Source organism: Miscanthus floridulus, chromosome 7 (assembly GCF_019320115.1).
Source record: "Miscanthus floridulus cultivar M001 chromosome 7, ASM1932011v1, whole genome shotgun sequence".
NCBI lineage: Eukaryota > Viridiplantae > Streptophyta > Magnoliopsida > Poales > Poaceae > Miscanthus > Miscanthus floridulus.
Window position 1 is genome coordinate 83,716,665 of NC_089586.1, and position 13,656 is coordinate 83,730,320.

The 13,656-nt window shown below is 46.6% G+C and overlaps 2 protein-coding genes across 2 annotated transcripts; one reads left to right on the top strand and one right to left on the bottom strand.

Moving 5' to 3' along the window:
* Positions 1 to 213: 213 nt before the first annotated feature.
* On the bottom strand, positions 214 to 726 carry LOC136463627 (SKP1-like protein 3). Its single transcript, XM_066462605.1, has one exon. It carries the CDS (start codon positions 724 to 726, stop codon positions 214 to 216), a length of 513 nt encoding a protein of 170 aa, XP_066318702.1.
* A 9,851-nt stretch (positions 727 to 10,577) lies between these two features.
* LOC136463626 (uncharacterized) lies at positions 10,578 to 11,412 on the top strand. Its single transcript, XM_066462604.1, has 2 exons — positions 10,578 to 10,713; positions 10,836 to 11,412. Exons 1-2 carry the CDS (start codon positions 10,601 to 10,603, stop codon positions 11,260 to 11,262), a joined length of 540 nt encoding a protein of 179 aa, XP_066318701.1. The 5' UTR covers positions 10,578 to 10,600; the 3' UTR covers positions 11,263 to 11,412.
* Positions 11,413 to 13,656: the final 2,244 nt, after the last annotated feature.

Below are 13,656 nucleotides of genomic sequence, written 5' to 3' on the forward strand. Positions count from 1 at the left end.
GTCTGTTGTAGATGTTTTTCCTTTATTAATAGCCAAATTCACCTTTAGAAAACGATTTGACTAATCTCTTGGAGATGCTCAGCTAGGGCTGTGAGTAAGTAACATGCAAATAAACATAGTGACAGAAGGCCAGAATCTAATCGATCGACTTGGAACTTAGTGGCACCCATTAATCATTGCACTGAATTTTGCATAAAAAATTATCTCGTCGGTTCACTCAAATGCCCATGAGTTCTCCCTGCGCACCTCCTCTTCCTCTTCCTCTTCCTTGGTGTAGTCGTTGACAATGCCGAACGTCTTGCGGATCTCGTCGATTGTCCATCCCTTCAACTTATCTGCCACCGCCTTGCATGTCAGGTCGAACAGCTTCTGAATGTTTAGGTACTCAGCTGCATGTACTAGGTCAATGAGGGTGTCATTGTCGACATCGATGAAGTCATCGTTGAAGCGGGCGAGGGGTTGCTCGTCGCCAGGGGCGCAGAAGTTGTAGTCATCGGGCTGGATGTCAGCAGAGTGCTTTTTGATGTAGTCGAGAACGCGGGAGAGCGTGGTGGCGGTGACGTTCGGGATTGGGAGCGTGGTGGTGGTGGTGGCGCCAGTGGACTTTGGTGCTTTGGCGATCATGCCCTTGGTCATCATCGAGGCAGCGCTGATGACCTCCTCCGACACCTTGAAGGCCTTGTCGTCCGAGCTGCGGAGGCAGACCATCTTCTTCTCTGATGACATTAATATTGACCGATGCCATAATTCCAGCTATTTCTATCTGCAATGCAAGGGGCCGACGCGGTGTCTCTCTCTGTGTTAGAGGGGATGAGAAATTGATACATGATGCGTGGCTACGCGGCTTCGCTAGGGTTTGCTCGTGATTTATACATGGAAGGGAGAAGAAGCGGACACGATGGAAGTACCCGACGTGAGGCGAAAATCTAGTCAGATACGATTTGCTTCTCGTGGCCACGCCTGCCGTGCCATGGGCTAAACCCATGGACATGATGGACAGAATATTAAATTGAGTTGTGTATAAAACACGGCTCAATGGGCTCACTACAATGGTCATGCATGTTACATATATCGGGTATACATCGGTAACCATATTAGTTCAAATACAATAATAGTCTTATATAACCAAGCAAATACTGATGTGGAGGAGATAAGAAAAGAGAAAAAAGAAAAACTTGGCTTTCATACAAGCAATAAGCTGGGCACGGGAGCCTATACAGTGTTAGGCCCAGAAATCAAATGAATGTAAGAACGACTAGGAAAGAGAAAATAGGACATAATATAACAATACAAAAGTTTTATATAAACAAATAAGAGACAACTATTGTATAAGCTGGCTCTTATAACTTAGCTAATAGCCAAAAACTTGAATTTATTATTGGGCTTGTTGTAAGTGCTAGTGTGCTATAGCGCAAGGTTACACTGATCCCAATATATAGATGAATCGATGACATAGACATGTTTATGCTTGCTGAGATTGTATAGTGGGCTGGGAGTTAAATTATGAAGTAAGTTCAGTAGACAAGAAGATGCAAAATGCAGTCTTGGTGAAATAGCTGGTGCAGCAGTGCCGCTCCCAGGCGTGACAATGCCGCATGTCTGGGGGCAGTACCACATCAGCTGCTTCCCTCGCTTGCATGTTGACTCTTCTTGAGTACTTAACTTGCTTTATAGGGTAACTTCTACTCTCTATTTGTACAGTTTCTCATTTTGGTCTATGTTTTTGCGTAGATGGCCTCCGGAGGTGAAGATGGCTAGAGGGGGAAGAGGAAGATGACCGAGCCTCATGATAAGCAAATGCCTCATTGTGGTCATGGTAGAACCATAGGGGGCAGCAGCAGTGCAGTAGGCAGAGGGGATGCTAGTGACAGGGGGAGAAGGGATCAGTTGATCTAGGAGGAGAACATGGAGAGGGCTAGCCGCACCATTCCTCCAAGTGCTTGCCCAGATACTCCACCTCACCTTGAGGAGTTTGACAGAGGTTACATTAGAGAGTATTCTGAGGAAGTGATCATGAGGCATCCCATTGACACACGTGCTCATCCCGTGCTCAACTATGCGGGAAAGCTAAAGATGGTGGAAGAAGCACATGAGAACAATCCTTATGAGCAGCCAAAGAATTTGGAGGTAGACTACAAATTTTGGAATGAGTTTCATTCTAACTTTTATGCCTCAGTGATCTTCAACTCCAAGAAGTCCAAGATTGTCAAGATACAACATGTTGACTAGGAGGAGATGAAGGGGAAGAATGAGCCTGAGTTCAACAAAGTGATCAAGGCTTGTGGGTTGTTTGGCCTCACTGATATCATGAGCTTCTAGTACAATTGGAATGAGGAATGCTAGCCTAGTTTCATGCCACCTTCTTTTATGACATCTACACTGATGAGATTCACTGGATGACTAAGGGACGGCATTATAGGATTGACTTTGTGACTTTTAGCCAGATCCTTGGTTTTGGAGAGGAGGAGCGGGGCTTCACTTATATTCATGATAAGGCTAGAGCTGAGATCTGCGACATTGCATATATGTGGATTGATAGGAGAAGTGCATATGGTAAGGTCAGTGGCTTGAAGAGCTACTACTACATTCTGAACAATCTAATCAGGCACATAATAAATCCCAAAGATGGAGCAGCTTTAGATCTTAATGGCTATGTGAGGAATGTGCTTGCTTGGTTTACCCCTGGAGGTGACAGGTTCAATGTCCCTCGCTTCATATGGTGTGAGCTGAGGAATGCCATGGAGGATGGGAGAAAGGGGATGCCCTATGCCCCTATCTCATGTTCATGATTGAGAGGGTCACTAGTTACAGGTTTGATAAAAGCTGGTCTCCACACCGTCTACAAGATTGAGAAGACCCAAGCCTCAGGTGCTAGCAGGGCAGTGAGACATTCTCCATTAGTTGAGGACGTGCCTGAGTCATCTTGCTCTAGACCTCTCAAGGAAAAGAAGATGGAGAAGTTTGGGAGATGGATTAAGGCCATTTTTACCACTTGCACCTATGCAGTGAGGACCGCATATGAGGACTGGTTGGAAAACCATGAAGCCAACCGAGAGTCTAGAGAGCATGCAGGGCTGCCACCTCTTTCTCTAGTACAGTCACCGCCGAGGTTTGACATCCTCCTTAGCCTCTCTGACATAGATTTAGAGGCTGATGAGGAGGAGGTGCATTAGTAGCCAGAGCTTGACCCTCACATGAGGTTGAGCTCCACCTTGTAGTCCATGAGGAGGAGCACCAGGCATGAGAGCCACACTTCGACCATCCATCGCCAAGGGAGAGCGGTGGTGTCCTCTTCCTCCTCCGACGACGATGATGATGGTGGTGGTGAGGAGGATGTTGCAGGTGCTTGTGGAGCTGGTGGTGGTGATGATGTCGATTGGGACACCATTCAAGAAGATGAGGAGTGAGTGTTGGTCTTTCTTCTTTTCTTCTCTTTTTGGTGCTTTATGCCAAAGGGGGAGAAATTAGAGAGGGGTCAACAACTTTTTCGATGCCATGGAGAGGAGATTGCTGTAGCTAGAGCTTCATGTTTTTATCCGTTTAGAGTAGACTTTGTTAGGTTGAGAGTTTGAGAGACGATTCAAAACTCTATTTATGTAACAATGCTACCTAAGTACTTTATATGTATGGGATATGGACATGAATTAATCTATGATATAGCTTGTGATAATATTGTGCTAGAATGTACATCTTTATATATGTTACATGTTGTGTGGTGCATGTTCTTATCTATGTTATTACAGCAAGTGCAGCAATGCTGCAACTTAGAGCGGCAGTGCCGCACCCAGCTATTACAGCAAAACTTGCTGTGCATGAATTATCATTCGCATCATGTCTACATACCTGACACAGTGTATAGCACCCCACCGGAGCATGGATGTAGGGGGAGCCCCATCACTTTCACTAAAATGTGAATCATGGCTTCTTATGCCAATTTGAGAATTCAATTCTCTATTCACACATTTAGGGGAGGCTCTACACCCATGGCTCAAAAATCTTAGTATTTATTTCATATCTCTTGTAAGCTCTAATTGGGTTGTCATCAATCACCAAAAAGGAGGAGATTGAAAGTGCAATTAAGCCCTAATTGTGGGTTTTGGTGATGATGACCACACAATTAGAGAACTAATGATATTTATCAAGATAATAAGCAGGGAATCTATATTCGAGGATGTTACACGAAATGGAGGAGCCCCCAATTATAAATGTTGATGGCGTCAAACTCAAAGGAGGTTTAAATTTTTTTATATTTTAAATTTGAGTATAAGAAAAGCCATACTATAAAAGGGGACATAATACTTAAGCTAATATGTGCTACCAAGTGCTCAATCTTACACATACATCCTTAGTTACTCAGCCAAGACAGTCAACACTTCACTCTTACCCTTGCTGTCTTACCTAGTGCGGCAGTGCCGCACCTGAAGAGAGGCACTGCCACAGTGCGGCAATGCCGCACTTGAGCCATGGCACTATCATGACTTAAGTGACCATTGGGGCTGGGGGTACTTATGCCTTTCCCCTTCCTCCCCAACGTCTCTCTTCTCTCTCCCACTCATTCAGCGGCACGGCGACTCGAGCGGCTCAGCGGATCAGCGGCACAGCGGCTACGCAGAGTCATAGGCAAACGGACGTAATCGGAGCCTGGCAGAGTCAATTTGTGTGGGGAGGCGAAGCCCTTGAGCGTGTCCGACCGAGGCGAGGGCGTAGTCCGATTTGAATGGCGATAGTATACGTCATCTTAAAGATGTTTAGCATCGAGAAATAAGTAATTTAAGAAAAATTATGGAAAATAAATGAAGAAAGCACAGGGCCGCCGCTGAGCTTGATAGTTATCAAGGTAGACAAAGTTATATATATGTTAGAATATTCAATGGAAAAAAACCATGACTTAGCTCGTTTGGATTGATGACGTTGGAGTCACGTTTCGTGAGTGTAGATCAGTAGCAAGGGAATTTATTTCTTGCATGCATGCTCGAGGCTGTATGTAGATGCAGTCAAAACATCGTGATGGTTTGTTTACTTATCTTGCATGGTATTGTAGATAATACGTCGTCCTTTGCTTGTTGACGTTGATCTTAGTGAAAATCACAATACGTCATCGTGAGTTGTCTTGTAATGTCGAGTCGATAGCGAGGACCACGCGAGCCGTCGATGAGGGCTGACGAGCGCCGTAGAAGGATGATGACGAGTCGATGTCGGGTGATGCAGCCAAATTCTTGAAGTTGACCTACATGCTGCTGGCTTGCCGCATGTAGCCGTCTCCTTGATTGGTGCCGACGAAGCGCAGCGTTGGACCTCCGAAGAACTCTTACGAAGAGCGATACACCTCGGAGCCTTGAGTTGAGATCGCCATCTTACGGAGCTGAGTCGTCGCCGTAGATGGTGATGATGATGGAAAATTCCCATCTGGTTCTCCCTAAACGTAGCTGACGATGAAGCGACAGACAATCTGATCAGTTGGTTAGTGAAGAATAGAGCACCGAGCAGCCCAACCAACTGGTCGGCGGCGAAGTGAGCGCCGAACAGTCCGATCAACTGGTCGGATATTGCATTATGGAACATCTTAAACATGGAGATATTAAAAGTGGAGACATTTAATTATGGAAAATAACTGGAGAAATAATAATTGGAGGAGCATGGTGAAAACTCGGAGAAAATAATTGGAGAAAGCTGTATTAAATGCAGATATAGTAGAGGTACTTAGTTTTAGTCAAAATGACTAATCGACGGCGTATGACGTTATCTGGTCGGCGTCGACGAAATTGCCCGGCCCTTGAGCTTTTCAGCCTGCCGTCTTGGCGGTGGGCGCAATTGTCATACCGCCTTTCTTCATGGCAATCATCATTGCTACGTGGCACGGCTCGTTTGATGGCCCGGGCGGCTCGGATGGCTCGCTTGGCGGCTTGCTCAGTGGCTCAGCTCAGTGGTTGTTGATCCCGTACATTGGAGTCCGCCTCATTTGCTTGCATGTAGTGCTTCAGCTGGAGTCGATGCAGGTTACGTGCCCGATGGACTCGGACTCGGAACTGCATTTCCTTCAGGCGTTGAGCCACCGTTTTAGGAGATTGGACTTGCGACGGATCATGCAAGCATAGGCAAGCATGGAAAAAATTATTCCATGCCTTGCATGCCTCATGCATGATCGTCAATATCTTTATTATTTCCTTAACTAGCTTTCTTGCTTGCCATCTTTGGTCCTGGTCGGATCCAATTCCACTTGATGTAGACGGGGCAGCGGATCCGCAGCCGATCGTCCTTGACGTACCACGCCTCCAGTTTGTGGAACACCTCGGGAGCATCGACCGCGTAGGAGCAGGAGTTGGTGGGTGAACACCGTGTCCTCGTCCTCCTCTCTGCTTCCGATCTTCGTGGGCTTCTCCGCACGATGAGATCCGTGTCACCAATGCGAGATGACGCAGAATGACGACGAGCGTAGTTGGATTCCTACCAAAATAATCATGCGTATATATAGATATCAGGACACGTACTATATCATAGGAATATTAGATTGAAGGTTAAAAAATTGACTAAGCTTTGCGAGTTCAAGCGGAGGCGCCGACCGATCGACTGCCGGAGAATTGTTCCATGGATGACATACATCTATACGCATGCATTGCTTCACTCTGGTTGGCCTGCATGGTCGTCCAGGGCATGCATAGCGGCCAGGAAAACTAATCTGGCCAGATCCTGTCCGTCAGGGGTGTAGATGCCGTAAAAGACTCGATCAGCTCCAAACTGGCTCCAGAGCAGATACGTCCTTCTCCGAGCCGTACGAAGCGAGTCCAATTTAGATGAAACACCGAATAGCCTCCGCGCGAGACGTATGATGGTCCATCACCCGACGATATCATTGCTACGCTGATCCGTCGAGTTACTGCGGGATGCCAGATCCACTTAGATCTCCGAGTGCAGCTTTGAATTTCTTCGAGACGAATTCCATCGTGGGCCACGGAAGGATACCGCGCACACACGATGTTGTGAGATGCCGCCTCGAGCCTACGAGTCGCTGTGATGGTCGAGGGACCAAAGATCAAGGTCGATCCCCCCCATAACACGCCGCTGCAAATCGCCTAGAAACGTCGAACCCTTAACAGGTGTTGAAGGACGCCGCTGTAGGAAGCCGAGTTTGCGACGTGTTGTGCCATGATGTTGTTGAAGATGAAAATTCCCATCTAGTTCATTGTGGGATCAGCACGCACACCCCCTACCCAGCGCGCCACTGTCAATGAAATCTGGTCAGCAGTCTATCGAGGGGTATAGCCACGATAGTAGATGATCGATGGAGGTGCGCGTAATAGGAACTGGATGGTGACACAAGGCACAGAGATAGCGATTTAGACAGGTTCAGGCCGTCTGATCGACGTAATACCCTACGTCATGTGTCTTTATTGGATTGTATTGAATATTAGATGATTTCGAGGGGGTCCCTGCCCGCCTTATATAGTCTGGGGGGCAGGGTTACAAGTCGGTTAGGTCTAGATCTATTCGGCTATATGGTAAGTATTTACAAGGAATACAATATCTATCATACCCGAACAGATCCTTCTCTATCGCCAAGATGTCTTCTGATTGTCTTGCAGTGCACGTCGACCAGAGCCGAGCACCGTAGGCCTTAGATCTTATGGACTGGACCTCCCCTGGTGGTGCGGCCCATGTCTATTGCCGTGGGTACCTGAGGTTATACCCCCACAGTTGTGTTCCTACCACTTTTTAACTCTCGATCTGTGAATCTCATACCTACAGAAAGCTAAGAAACTTCTCTGATTCAAGTTTGCATTCACTTATTTTGAATTGTGACTCGAAGTTGTCTGCAGGTACGGTAGTGCCGCTGTTCTGTCCGGCAGTGCCGCAAGGTCAGAGCGGCAGTGCCGTATGTTGAATTTGATGAAAGTTTGAGTGTTTGTTTTAATAGGCCTATTCACCCCCTCTAGGCTAACTAGAGATCCTACATGATTCCTACCACTAAACTAGGTCGCTGCATGGATCAGACTCCAAACAAATAGTCTAAAGTGCTATTTGACGTTTAGCCAAACTTCATAAAAAATCATTAGTTAAATGAACTAAGAGCCCCTACTTGGGCCCCTACTCCCGCACCTAGGAGCCAAGGGAGGGGGAGGTCCGGGAGAGATAGAAGAGTAAGAGCAACTCCAGCAGGGCCCATATTTCAGCCCCATAGCTAAATAAGGGAGCGCAAACCAAAAAAAAAGTGCTCTAGCAGGGTCCTAAAATTTGGCTGGGGACCCAAATCCTCCCCTCAGACCCCATTCTTGTTGAGTCACCACTTGGCCCCAATCCAGCTGTTTTCTACCACGCCGTACGGAACCGCAAGCAGACCGCTCGCCCGCCTCCCCTCCGATGAGCACACCGCCCGCCCGCCTCCACTCCGCCGGTGAGCATGGCCGCCCGCCCTCCTCCCCTTAGGTGAGCGCACCGCCCGCTTGCCTCCACCGCGAGCGCGGCCGCACGGGAGCGGCCCCGGCTGCGCGAGCGCATGGGAGCAGCCCCTCCGGTGAGCGCGAGTGCACGAGAGCGGCCCCTCCGGCAAGCGCGAGCGCACGGGAGCGGCACCGGCTGGCGCACCTTTGGCGAGCACGAGCGCACCTCTCTCCTCCGAGCACACCTGCTGGCGCATCTCTGGCGAGCATGAGCGCGCCTCTCTCTCCTCCAAGCGCACCTCTCTCCTCCAGCGAATGCGAGCGGCACCGGCTGGCACACCTCCCGTGAGCGCGAGCGCACTGGCTGCCATGTTCGTCGCGGCCTCTGCTGGCCGCGCCTCCCTGCGGCCACGCCTCCCTCCGCCGTGGGATCTGCGTGTGAAGAGGATGGGGGAAGAAAGGTTGACTCAATGACACGTGGGTCCCTCGTGTTATAGTCTGCTAATATGGATTTGGGGCCTTTATTTAGGGGCTGCTGCAGGAGTAGAATGTATTTGTTGGGCCAATAAAAGTAGGGGAGAGCACCCATATCTAAAGTAGGGACCCTGATTCAGGTGCCCCTGCTCGATTTGCTCTAAAGGGGATAGAAGAGATCAGAAAGAGAGAAAGGGTGGGCTCAGAGATAAAGGTAAGAGAGAGAGAGTAATGGTGGAGACAGGAATAAAGAGATGGACCCTACAAATGTTTTGTCTCTAAAAACTTGAGTTAATCTTGTACCGATTTTTTTGTACCAATTTTTTTTAACTGCCTTCAGAAATAGGGCCTTATGTCAAGAGGTGGTCGGTATTCTCTCTATTTTTAGAGGTGACTACAATAGCAACTACGTCTGAAAAAAGAATGAAAGGGCACTTGAAAATGGTGTTTTATAATGCCTCCTAGCCTTGCCTCCTACGCATCAAGTGTCTCCATACCTAAGCTAAACCTTCTTCCAAGCCTCAAATAAGAGAAGGCTCGCTAGATCCATAGGCCACTATCTCTATCTCTATCTCTATCTATATCTATAACTATAACTATAACTATAACTATAACTATATCTATATCTATATCTCTATCTCTATCTCTATCTCTATCTCTATATCTCTATCTCTATATCTATATCTATATTTATCTATATCTACATTTACATCTATATTTATATTTATATATGTAAACGTAAACCTCACTAGCCTTCTATCTTTAATTGCTAAAATGTAGAAATATCCCGAACCGATCGCTTCCGTTTTCTATATTGTAATACCGTTTCCGACCATATTCATCCTTACATGCAAACCGTCGACATCATCTCTCTACTAACTATTCATATCATGAACTTCCATTTCCTAGCGGCGAAGAACATAGATCAAGGTCTTTGGAATAGAGAGGAGAGCAGGTGGTTCGGTGGGGAAGGGATAAATGGGAACACTTTATTACATTGTGAAACATATATATATAGTACATACATGGGCACATATATACCTATGAACACATTGACATATAAAGAAGTATGGTTATAGATTTTACAATTTAAAAATTCATCATAGACGTGTCTCTGTCGACGAAAAATTTTTACTGCATGAATAGAGTTGCTCCTGGAGTAAGTCCAGAAAACCTAACCGCACATGACGAATCTAACGAAGTGAAGTGAGGTACACTGATAAACTTGAGTTTTCTTTCTTCTTTTTTTTACCCCGTCCAACTATACATACATGATATGTTCACATTGTATTCCACAGCACCACGTTGTTAAGTTTCAAGTTTTCCGCACCATTTTTTCTATAGTGTGAAACAGGCAGTGGAGAGCAAGACCACTGGATCACTTGCTTCCGATGAAAAATTACGTTAGCACCCCTCTGACTCTTGACTTGTTGAGTCCGTGGTCTTGCTAGGCACCCAAGTCCAGGGTAGTCACTAGCCATGACGCACCTACGACTTTCTTTAGCAGCCACTCCACACGTACTCCACACACTCAAAAGTCCCCAACCCGTGCATGCGCGCGTGGACTCGATCGCTCGTTTTCCTCCGTCCCTCGCGTCACGAAAGCTGCAGCCCTGTCGTCCGTGATGACTGACTGATCGATCCATCTCAGAGATACGACGGCCGCTTGCCGCTTATGTACGCCTATATATCAATCTATCGAGGCCACAAATCGATCTCAAGCTATCCCATGCTGTCTCCCAGCTCTAACGATGACGGTTGACGGCGCCTCCGCTGCAGCCGCCGTCTGCTGCATGTGCGGCGACCAAGGGCTGCCGGGCGAGCTCTTCCAGTGCGCCCTCTGCCTCCAGCGGCTGCAGCACAGGTACGAACATGCATGATCCACAGATCGAGTACATACATGCCTTGCCTGCATATATGTACGTGTTACTGTAATTGCTTGATTGCTTCCGATTTGCCACTGACTGCATGTTTACGATCATGCAGATACTGCAGCGACCAGTACCCAAGGATGGCGGCGTACTCGATCTGCAACTGGTGCCTGAGAGACAAGGAAGTCAGGGAAGGTTCGCCGTCACCGCCGGCGGCTATGCCGCTAACGGCGAGGGCGGCAAAACAGAGGGCGTCGTCGTCAAGGTTGAACGGTTCTCGCGGCCATCATGACGACAAGGATCGGCCCTGTGTTGGTGGTTCATCTGGTAGTGGATGCTCGATGTCAACCTTCCCGGCGGAGCACCAGAAGCCAGTCAAGAAGCCAAAGAAGAGCCACGAGAGGGCGGCAGAACGGCGGCCGGCGGCAGCAGCGAAGGGGAGGGAGGTGCAGACCAGCGGCGCTAGGACGAAGCTGCCGGTCAGGGCGAAGGCGCGAGTGCCGCGGTATAAGCTCCTCACAGAGGTCATCAGATGCAAATAAATAAGGCGGATAAAACATCGTCAATGAATATCGCTTGCAAGCCAGCATGCTTGTAACTTAGGATGCAAACGGACCGAGTACGGATGTTAGCATATATCATGGGGCTTGATCCATATAATATTTAATAAATTAAATAAAATTCTATGGTCTGTAACATTAAGCGTGGTATAGTTTAATACTGTATAGGATTTTGACTCAGCATATTTGGTTGAAAATTATCCATCTTAATTGAGAAGCTAAAAAAAGACACAGGAGTGCCACACGCACGCGCGCCGCTGCCGCAGAACAGGTCGTGTCGGGCGGGCGTGGCTAGGTTTTGCCACTTAATCCACATAATTACGGGAGTTTCTCTCCTTTATGGTGGAGGCGGTCGTCTGCGAACCTTGCATGGGGTGTGCGGCGATTAGGTTTTTGGGGAGCGATTTCGCGACTGCTCGTCCGATGTCTTCTTCTTGGTGATTGCTCGTGGAACAGCAATGTGTCTTCTTTCTAGTGACCGTTCGTGGGACTGCACTAAGAACACCTTCCTACATCGACTGTGGTCCACGACTTCGAGCAACGCACTATGTCTAGTGCGAATGGAGCCTCCGATGCCCTCGGCATGGGACCCTCCGTTGGGTACACTCTGAACTCTGTGATTACCGTACTTTGCGTACTTACTATATCGATCAGTATGTCATACTTACATGTTGTAGCGTTTGTTAGTGATATACACATGCACATATATGTCGTTACGAACCTGCTGATGTTTTATTTTTAGATTAAATTGATCATAAAAATGCATAATTATCTAACAATCCAAAAACCTAATGTTAGGCAATTTTCTGTCAGTGGTTTTGCTACTGCTTTGAAGCCGAATAATTTTGATGACAAGAATTTCATGATATGGCGTGCCAAGATGGTGTTATGGTTGACTGCTATGAATTGCTATCACGCCGCACAGGGAAAGCCTGAACAATTTACTCCTGAAGAGAAGCAAAAGTTCTTGGCTAATGATAACCTGTTTTGAGATGCCGTGATTAGTGCACTTCATAGTAAGTATGAGAAAAACTACATATCTTGCATATCAGGTAAAGAATTATAGGATGCTCTTGAGACAAAGTTTGGAGTTTCTGATGCTGTTAGTGAGTTGTACCTTATGGAGCAGTTGTATGACTACAAATGGTTGAAAACCGTTTTGTAGTGGAACAGGCTCATGAGATACAGGCGCTAGCAAAGGAACTAGAATATTTTCCATGTTTGTTGCCCAACAAGCTCGTGGCCGACGGTATAATCGCTAAGCTGCCATCTTCTTATAGGAATTTTGCTACTTCTCTAAAATACAAGAGATAAGAGTTTAGCGTGGTTGAACTTATTGGATCTCTTGATGTTGAGGAGAGAGCGAGAGCAAAAGACAACCGTGGAAAATGAGTTGAGTCTTCCGCTGCTAATATGGTGCAGAAGAAAAATTCATTTGCATCTCGTAATAAAAAGAAAAAGAACATGCAAGAGAACAACAATACAAAGCCTAAGCAAATTGCTCAGTTTAAGAAAAAAACAACAAGAAATGTGAAGGTTGCTTTGTTTTGCGGGAGTGATGAGCATTGGGTAAGTGCGTGCCCAGACCATAAATATAAGCAAGAAAAAAAATCAGCAAACGTGGTGATTAGCGATACTGGAGGAGGAACATCTGGGTATGGTAATTCTTTACCTTTTGTTCTTTCAGTTTGTCTTTCACCTGAGTGGTGGATGGATAGCGGTGCTAATATTCATGTGTGTACTGATGTTTCTTTGTTTACTTCCTATCAGGTCGGCAGGACTGGAGCCTTACTGATGGAAAACGGTTCACATGCGCGTGTTCTTGGTGTTGGTACGGTCATTCTGAAGTTTACTACAGGAAAGACGGTGCTATTAAAGAACGTGCAGCATGTCCTCTCCATCAAGAAGAATCTTGTTAGCGGTTCTCAAATGTGTCACGATGGCTTTAAGATTGTGCTTGAGTCCAATAAGTGTGTTGTGTCGAGACATGAAACATTTGTTGAAAAATGTTATGATTGCGGATGCTTGTTCCGCTTATCTTTGCTTGATGATGTGCGTAATAAAGTAGTGAACAATGTTAATGTTTCAGATGAGTCAAATATATGGCATTCACGACTTTATCATATTAATTTTGGCTGTCTTAAGCTGCTTGCAAATCTGAATTTAATCCCGAAATTTAACTTAGTCAAAGATTCTAAGTGCCAGGTGTGTGTGCAATCGAAGCAACCGTACAAGCCTCACAAGGCTGCTGAGGCAAGGAACTTGGCACCATTAGAACCCATTCATTCTGATTTATGCGAGATGAATGGCGAATTAACAAAAGGCGGTAAATAATACTTCATGATATTTATAGATGATTGTACTAGATTTTGCTAC